The sequence below is a fragment of the Orycteropus afer genome, unplaced genomic scaffold (assembly GCF_000298275.1).
Source record: "Orycteropus afer afer isolate SDZICR_OR568_19922 unplaced genomic scaffold, OryAfe1.0 scaffold00004, whole genome shotgun sequence".
Taxonomy (NCBI): Eukaryota; Metazoa; Chordata; class Mammalia; order Tubulidentata; family Orycteropodidae; genus Orycteropus; species Orycteropus afer.
Genome location: NW_006921591.1, coordinates 7,458,925 through 7,468,668, shown reverse-complemented (window position 1 = coordinate 7,468,668; position 9,744 = coordinate 7,458,925). Strand labels below are relative to the sequence as shown.

At 37.9% G+C, this 9,744-nt stretch overlaps 1 protein-coding gene across 1 annotated transcript in view; it reads right to left on the bottom strand.

Moving 5' to 3' along the window:
* Positions 1 to 9,744, bottom strand: part of DPP10 (dipeptidyl peptidase like 10) — a 1,219,576-nt gene that overhangs the window by 1,014,736 nt on the left and 195,096 nt on the right. Inside the window, exon 2 of the mRNA XM_007937655.1 lies at positions 4,247 to 4,361. Within this exon, the coding sequence (XP_007935846.1) occupies positions 4,247 to 4,361 (115 nt within the window). The remainder of the gene's footprint in view (positions 1 to 4,246; positions 4,362 to 9,744) is intronic.

The following is a 9,744-nucleotide window of genomic DNA, read 5'->3' as shown; positions in this document are numbered from 1 at the left end:
AAGATCTGTACCTCACACCATACACAAAAACGAACTCCAGATGGATCAAAGACTTAAATATGAAACCTAAAACTATACAGTTCCTCAAGGAAAATTTAGGTGCAAATTTAAGGGCCCTTATATATGCCATAAATAGACTATCAAACATAACTCAAAATGCACAAACAGCAGAAGATAAACCAGATGACTGGGACCTTCTAAAAATTAAATTTTTATGTGCTTCCAAAGACTTCTCCAAAAGAGTCAAAAGAGAACTCACAGCTTGGGAAAAATATTTGGTAATGACATATCTGACAAGGGACTTATCTCTAGAATTTATAGAAAACTCCAACACTTCAATAAAAAAAGAAAAACAATCCAATTAAAAAATGGGCAGAAGACATGAATAGATACTTCACCAAGGAGTATATTCAAGCAGCCAACAAACATATGAAGAAATGCTCACGATCATTAGCTATTAGAGAGATGCAAATCAAAACAATAATGAGATACCATCTTGCTCCAGCACTAGTAGCAAAGTTCAACAAGATAGAAAATAACAAAGGCTGGCAAGGATGTGGAGCGATTGGGACTCTCATACACTGCAGATGGTACTGTAAAATGGTACAACCATTGTGGAAAACAGTATGGCAATTCCTTCAAAAGTTGGAATTAGAAATATCATTTGACCCAGCCATTCCATTACTAGGGATATACCCTAAAGAAGTGAGAGCCATGACAAGAACAGATATATGCACACCCATTTTCATTGCAGCACTATTTACAATAGCCAAAGATTAACAATAGCCAAAATAACCTAGGTGTCCCTCAAGTGAGGAATGGATAACCAAACCATGGTACTTACACACAATGGAATACTATGCAATGCTAAAGAATCATGTAGAATCTGAAAAATACCGCATAATGTGGATGGACTTGGAGGACATTATTCTGAGTGAAATAAGTCAATCACAAAAGGACAAATATTGTACTAGTCTGTTATTGTAAAAGTTAAGGAACGGTTTATCTATAGAAAGAAATTTTCTTTGTTGTTTACCAGGGGTGGGAGGGGAAGGGAGGGGAGGAAATGCTGTTAGATAGATAGAGATAAATACTGATTTGGGTGAAGAGAAGGGCAATGTCCCAAATGTGAGTGACCAATATGGCAGCATTGAGGATGAAAAAGACAGAGAGAGGTACATGGGAGGTACAGACAACAAATATGAGCCCTTTTGTACATACAGTACTGCATTGTCAGTGAAGGCTAACATGGGTATATGGGTGGATAAATGGGTGGAAAGGCTGAATGATTAGGTATGTCTATGAAATGGGGATGGTATCCAAGAATATATACAGGGTTGGCAGACAATGGTCCTATAAGTTTATGTGAATGATCAGAATTCCCAGGTGTATAGTAGAGCTGATAAGGGGCAAGGTTTTGGTCACGGCTTGGTCACAGCCAGCTACCCAGAGGGACCGAATAGTTGAACCTGTGGGCTTGGGACCATAGTCACAGGGGACATCAAGCTCAATTTGCATAACATACTATACAAAACATTGTTCCACCTCCTATTTTGGCAGGTAGCAACTGGGATCTTAAAAGCTAACAAGCTGCCATCTAGATGCAACCATGGGTCTCTCCTCATCCAGAGCAAAGAAGAGTGAAGAAAACCAAAATTCATGGAAACAATTATTCATAGCAACTGGTACACCATCTGATCTGCAGCCTATACATCTATGAGACCAGAAGAACTAGATGGTGCCTGGCTACCACTGTCATCCACTTGGAAGCGGATCTATGTAGGAGATCCTTGATAGAGAGGGAGAACAATGTGGAACAAAACTCAAAGTCATTTGGAGGAAAAAAAAAAAGGAGGGGGGGACCAGGTTTGCTGGTCCGATAGAACCTGGTGGAACCACTGAGACTATGGCCCTGACTGCCCTTCAGGTCTGGAATTGAACCCACACCTGTGGTTTCCAGCCAAACAAAATATAGGCATATGAGTTGAACATTTACCTCAAGTAGATACACTCCTTGTAGAGAACAATCATGGGAGAAAGAAGGGCTGCTTATGCACAGGGAGACAGCTCAGGGGGCCAGAGTGCATGGAAGGATGGACAATGGGAAGAGGTAACCATGGGGAGGAAGTGGGAGGGGAGCTGTTGCATTGTGGTAAACTGTGGTCAATGTCATGAGACAAAGTATATGTGAACCTCTGTATGGGAAGCAAATTTGCTCTGTAAACCTTCACCCAAATTACAATAAATAAATAAATAAATATAAAAAACTAAGTCTATGCAGAAGGACTACTAATTGAATTGATCAGAAGTTGTTCATTTAAATCCCTGATCAAGAGAAGGGAATTGTAAAGGAGAAGTCCATGAAGCTTTTTGACCAGGACTGAATGATTGAATTAAATTCAGTTTTGCTTCCTTGGACTCTTTTTTCCCCTAACTGTTCTCACAGGCACCTGCCATCTGTTCCTTAATAGCTAGTAACCATGGGAATTTAGGGATTGTTTCTCTCTGTGGTCAAGCCAGGATATGAAAGAAATAAAATCTAAGTATGGGAATCTTGACAAAGTTGTCTTGTCTGTACATAGGGAAAAAAAAAAAAAAAAAAATTCCTTATAGCAAAGATGTTATTTTGTTTTAAAAGGGTCTGGGAACCAACCTTATCTAAAGTTACCCAGACAATTTAAAAAGCTTTTGTTTTAACAAGATTTTTCTGGGAAGTGAGGTCCTAGTACCCAATGGTTAGTACAAATCCCTGAGACCTCTGGTTAAAGCTGTTTAACATCAACCAGTGATGTTTTTATTACTTCTCCTGAAAGATATGCAACTATGCTCGAAAACCTCTATAATTAATTCTGAAATCAATCACAGTAAGCTTCTGTACTCAGTTATCCAATAGAAGCCCAACCCCCATCTTCTGAACCCTTCTTCTGTTGACCTCAACCAAAGACTAGCCAATCAATCAGTTACATTATAATTTCTTTTTCCTTGGACTATCTCTCTGTCTCAGAACCTCTCTCACTGGTGTCATAAGTTCTCATTCACATAACCTGGTGACTTCCCACATTCAAATGAACATTTTAATTTTTCTGGCTGAATAAGTTTTCCTTACTTTATTTTAAAGAGTGAATAATTTTGTTCACTACAACAACTCTGAAGAGCAGAGTTTAAAGAAAATTATAAATGTAATTTGGATAGGCTCTTTAGATAGGAGAGAAATGAGGAATGTAAACACCTTAGGGAAAGAAAAGCAAAGGAGAATGAAGAAAGAGACATCCATCCACATTTAGTGGCTGAGGTCTTTAGAGCTGATCCTCTTCTTCCTTCAAATATTCCCTTTCCATTGATTTTACAGTGTTAAAAAGAAAAGCATATTAATCCCATGATTGAAACTGGTGGAAGTTTATTTAATGCATAGTTTGAAAACTGACACACCATTTTGACCAGGGAGTCAAAAATGCTCTAAAGGAGAAAGAACTCAAAGATTTTTACCCCTATGTTACCATTATTGGCATGGATAAATGGCTGAAACAGAATTGATAAGAAAAACAATTGTGGTCAGGAAGGGTTTTAACACAGCATTTTCCTGAAGAACAGTTAAAATAATTACTAATTTATCCTAAACACAGTTTGAGTTTGGAGATTCTGTGTCTCAAAACTGACTGAATATAGATAATTCATCAAAGGATCTCAAAGTCCAAGGCAAAAGGGTCTTTATAAAGACTGGGCTATTGCTTGACTTATAGGTGACCATAGGAAGTCAGTTTTCTTAAGGCTGAAGTTCAAAAGAACATCTCAGGGCAATGACCTGAGTGGTTTCTCCAAACTCCAAGGAACCAAAAAAATCTGCATTGTAGGAGAATGAAAATTCTGTCAACAGTTGGGGTATACTCTATTTGGGAACTTCTACACTCTACTCTCTCAACTTCCATTTATAACAAAAGTCAAATATCTCCTGCATTTATCAAACTGTCAAACATAAAAATAAGTCTCTGTGTAGCAATGGAGACTGAAGATCTCTTTGGGAATATCAAGTTATAGATTTTACATTTTTTGCTTCTTGAAAATATCCTGCATAATATTGGAACAACAGAATTACTGTGGCATTTGAACAATGTCTGCTTATGCATCTATTTTATCCCAACCAACATTAATGACCTTAAGACACCACATACTGCTACCCTCTTAAGGCATTTGAATGTGAAATTATCATCCACAATACCATAATAAGAGAGGAATAAAGATAGATTACCTGGAGTTAAAAGGATGACTGACATAGTGATGAGTGAGCATACAACTAAAATCACCAGCAGGGCAATAGCAATCCCTTTCCAGTTTCTCTGTGGAGGGCTGTTACTTCCTAGTTCCTACCGAGATAGGGAAAAAAAAAAAATCATAATTATACATGCTCCAAGAGAAATGTATTCATAAAAGAATCAATCAGTGCATGGCCAATCACAGTATGCAAGCTGATTAGAATCCTTTTCCTCTTCAGTAGCTTATTTAATTATTCAAAGGGTGCATATATTTATAAGTGACTATCTTTTGGGGGGCAATCTGATGTCTTAAAGGGACAAACCAGCAGTTTTATGTCTGCTTCTCAAGTTGTAGATAGTGTTAAAAGGCACTGACTACAAACTCTTGGACAATAGCCAAAATACTGTGTACAATAAACATGGAAATAAAGTGTGCCTATTGACATTTATTCTTCCTACAGTACAACCCACAATAAAATATTTAGATACAAATACACCTAAAGCATGATAGACTATATTTCTAACTAGAAAAACATGGGAAAAAAAAAATTAGAAATGGGAAAATGATTGAAAATGTCTCTCATTGAAGAGCACTAAACATTTGTTAACACAAAAGGTCCTTTTCAAATGGCTCCTCTACCACTCATAAAAATTAGCAGGATGTAGTAAGTAAATTAAATAAGTGCCTCAATAGCAGTGGTTAATGGCACTCTCACCTTGAGCAGCATGCATGATATTGACAAAGAGGTAAGATTGATGGAGAAGGATAAACTTCAGCATCTCTGTCAATACAGGTAGTAAAGCTTTTCATTTTTCAAATGATCTGTGTTCTACTCTGTTGATGAGAAATATGTAAGCATAATTCACCAAAGCGAAGCACAGACTACCCTGGTTTGAAATGAATGCCAGATTTTCTTTTCAGTAATGTTTATAAAATTCTGAGTTTCCAGTTTCTTCCTTCATCCCCATCCTCCAGCCCCTTTTCATCCTTTTCCAATACAACTGCATTTGTTCAGAAATAGATAGTTGATTTGGAAATAAATAAAACAAAACATGAAGAAATGCACTTTAATATGGACATAGAAATCACCAAGGAAATCATAGACCAGCCATATGTTAAGCAAAAATAGAAATAGCAACAATTTAATAATTTGTAAATGTATTGTGACTCACAGATTTAAATATTAAAGCAAATTTTCCTCTAGTAACTTTGGCATTCAATTCTTCTATAATTACATTGGCTTAAAGAACAACCACTCCTCAGAAGGAAGATGGGGCAATCTACTTCCATAGTGATACTGCCTCAGAAACCCAAGGAGGGGTCGCTATGAGTCGGGTCCGACTCGACGGCACATAACAACAACAACAACAAAGAACAACCAATAACAATTTGCCACTGACATGATTCCTTCTCATGTGTTTCAGAGTAGAATTGTGTTCCAAAGGGGTTCCAATGGCTGGCTTTTCAGAAATCGCCATGCCTTTTTATCTGAGACATCTTTCAGTTATCAGCCAAGCGCATTATTGCACCACCCTGGGACTCCTTAGAACAAGGACCCAGTTAAATACAAGAAGACATAATGCATAGGTGAAGTTTCTTGCTGTTTGTTTGTTTTTCTCTTTTTCAAATAAACTACTTTGTCTTTCATGATGGTGTTTGATATCCAGGAGAGAACCATCCATTCCCTTTTGTGAAGGCACTCTAAAACTGAGGTGCATTACTGAAAATGACTGATCTAGGTCTGAATCAAAAGTCCACTATTTGAATTCAACTTTAGCTGTCCTAAGTGCTCCCTCCATCTTCCCAAGTATGTTGTTGTTGTTTGCTGTTGAGTCAGACCCGACTCATAACGATCCCCCCTTAGGTTTCCGAGGTGGTATCACTACCAAAGTAGATTGCGTAACCTTCCTTCCAAGGAGTGGCTGGTGGGTTTGAACTGCCAGCCTTCTGGTTAGCAGCCAAGTGCCTTAGGCACTATGCTACCAGAGCCTGGGAGTTAGAGCCTTATGACATGTAACATCTTGTAAAACTTTAACCACCCTCAGTAAACAACAGAGGGGGAAAAATGTGGCTTATGAAGAAATGTTAGTTAGGAAATGTTAATCAAGATGGGTTCAGGAGAATGCTTACACAGCATGCTCCAAGAAGAACATTATATGTAGACATTTCAGAAAATCACTTACTAGGTTATCTTTGGGAACTCCAGTAGCATAGTGCCTAAGGCACTGGACTGCTAACCAGAGGGCTGGCAGTTCAAACCCACCAGCCACTCCTCAGAAGGAAGATGGGGCAATCTACTTCCGTAGTGATACTGCCTCGGAAACCCAAGGAGGGGTCTCTATGAGTCGGGTCCCACTCAAGGGCACATAACAACAACAACAACAACAGGTTATTTTCAGGAAGTCTATGTTAGATAATAGTCTAGGTAACCTTATAGAATTTTAACTGGCTATTGTGTTGTAATTATTGTTGTTGTTGTTAGGTGCCGTACAGGTGGCTCCAACTCATATTGACCCTATTTACAACAGAATGAAACACTGCCTGGTCCTGTGCCAACCTCACCATCCTTGCTATACCTGAGCCCATTGTTGCAGCCACTATTCAATCCATCTTGTTGAGGGTGTTCCCCTCTTTCACTGACCCTCCACTTTACCATGCATGATATCCTTCTCCAAGGAATGGTCCCTTTTTTACAACATGACTAAACTAGGTGTGAAGGTGTCTGGTCATTCTCACTTCTAAGGAGCATTCCGGCTGCACTTCCTCCAGGCCAGACTTGTTAGTTCTTCTGGAAGTCCATGAATACTTTCAGTATTCTTCACCAACACAAAACTCAAAAGTATCAACTCTTCTTCGGTCTTCCTTTTTCATTGTCCAGATTTCACATGCATATGAGGCAATTGAAAACATCATGGCTTGAGTTAGGTGCACCTTAATCTTCAAAGAGACATCTTTGCTCTTCAGCACATAACGAGGTTTTTTGCACAGATTTGCCCACTGCAATAGGACATCTCATGTCTTGTCCACTGCTTTCATTGGTGTTCAATTGTGGAATCAAGTAATATGAAATCTTTAGCATCTTCAATGTTTTCTGCATTTATTGTGATGCTGCTTATTGGTCCAGTTGTGAGGATTTTCATTTTCTTTATGTTGAGATGTAATCCATACTGCACACAGTAGTCTTTCATCTTTATCAGTAAGTGCTTCAATTCATCATCACTTTCAGCAAGCAAGGTTGTGTTATCTGCATATCTCAGGTTGTTAATAAGTTTTCCTCCAATCCTGATGCCACATTCTTTTTCATATGGCCTAGCTTTTCAAATTATTTGCTCAGCATATGGATTTAATAAGTATGGTGAAAGGATACAACCTTGATGCACATGCTTCCTGATTTCAAAATGCAGTATACCCTTGTTCTGTTTGACTACAGCCTCCTGGTCTAGGTAAAGGTTCCTCATGAGTACAATTAAGTGTTCTGGAATTCCCACTCTTCTCAATATTATCTATAATTTATTAAGATCCACACAACTGAATGCTTTTACACAGTTAATAAAACACAAGTAAACATCTTTCTGGTATTCTTTGCTTTTAGCCAAGATCCATTTGACACGAGCAATGCTATCTCTCATTTCACATTCTCTTCAGAATCCAGCTTGCATTTCTGGACATTCCCTGTCAATATACTGCCGCAACTATTTTTGAATTATCTTCAACAAGATTTTACTTGTGTGTGATATTAATGATACTGTTCGTTAATTTCCACATGCTATAGGATCACCTTTCTTTGGAATGGGTACAAATATGGAACTCTACGAGTCAGTTGGTAAGGTAGCTGTATTCCTAATTTCTTGGCATAGATGAGTAACTGCCTCCAGTGTTACATCTGTTTGTTGAAACAGTGGATATTCTCAATGAGTGTTCTGTCAATTGCTGGAACCTTGCTTTTTGCCAATTCCTTCAGTGCCACTTTAACTTCTTCCTTCAGTATTGCTGGATCTTGATCATATGCCACCTCCTGAAATGAATGAACATTGACCAGTTATTTTTGGTGCAGTGACTCTGTGTATTCCTTCCATCTTCTTTTGATGTTTCCTGCATCATTCAATATTTTGCCCATAGAAACTTTCAATATTGCAAGTTGAAGCTTGAAATTTTTCTTCAGTTCTTTCAGCTTAAGAAAGACTGAGCATGTTCTTCCCTGTCAGTTTTCTATCTCCAGGTCTTTGCACATTTTATTATAATAACTGATTTGTCTTCTCTAGTTGCTCTTTGAAATATTTTGTTCAGCTCTTTTTTCTTGTCATTCCTTTCACTTGCTAAAGTAGCTAAAGCTACTCTCCATTCAAGAAGAAGTTTCAGAGTCTGTACTAACAACCATTTTGGTCTTTTCTTCCTTTCCTGTCTTATTAATTACTTTTTGCTTTCTTCATGGATGATGTGTTTGATGTCATCCTACAAGTCCTCTGGTTTTTGGTCATTGGTGTTCAATGTATCAATTCTATTCTTTAGATGGTCTCTAAATTCAGGTGGAATATAATCATGGTCATATTTTGGCTCTCGTGGACTTCTTCTAATTGTCTTCAGCTTCCACTCAAACCTGCATACGAGGAGCTGATGGTATGTTTCATAGTCAGCTCTTGGCCTTAATTTGTCTGAAGTTATTGCTCTTCTCCATCACCTCTTTCCACAGATGTAGTCCTTCCAATTCCTATTCATTCCATCTGGTGAAGTACACATATATAGACACTGTTTGCTTTGCTGAAAAAAGGTATTTGTGATGAATAAGTCATTGGTCTTACAAAATTCTCATGCTATCTCCAGCATCATTTCTATCACCCAGGCCATATTTTCCAACTAGTGGTGATTCTTCTTTGTTTCCAACTTTTCCACTCCAATCACTAGTAATAATCAACACATCTTGATTGCATTTCAGTCAATTTCAGACTACAGAAATTGATAAAAATCTTCAAGTTCCTCATCATTGGCTTTGGTGTTTGTTGCCTAAATTTGGATAATAGCAATATTAAGTAGTCTTCCTTGTAGGCATATGAATATTATTCAATCTCTGACACCATTGTACTTCAGAATAGATCTCAAAACATTTGTTGTGATGATGAATTCCTCACCATTCCTCTTCAATTTGGTATTACTAGCATAATAGATCAAATTGTTGTCTGATTCAAAATGGCTAAAACCAATCCATTTAAACTCACTAATGCCTATGATACCATTCTTTATGCATTCCATTTCAGTTTCGACAACTTCCAATTTTCTAGATTCATTCTTGGCACATTCCACATTCCAATTATAAATAGATGTTTGCAACTATTTCTTCCCATTTTGAGTCATGCCCCATCAGCAAATGGGGGTCTTGAAAGCTCTACTCCACCTATGCCACTAAGGTGGACTCTACTTCGAGGAGGCAGCTCTTCTCCAGTTTTATTTTGAATGCTTTCCAACCTGAGGAGCTCATCTTCTATTACTATACCAGGC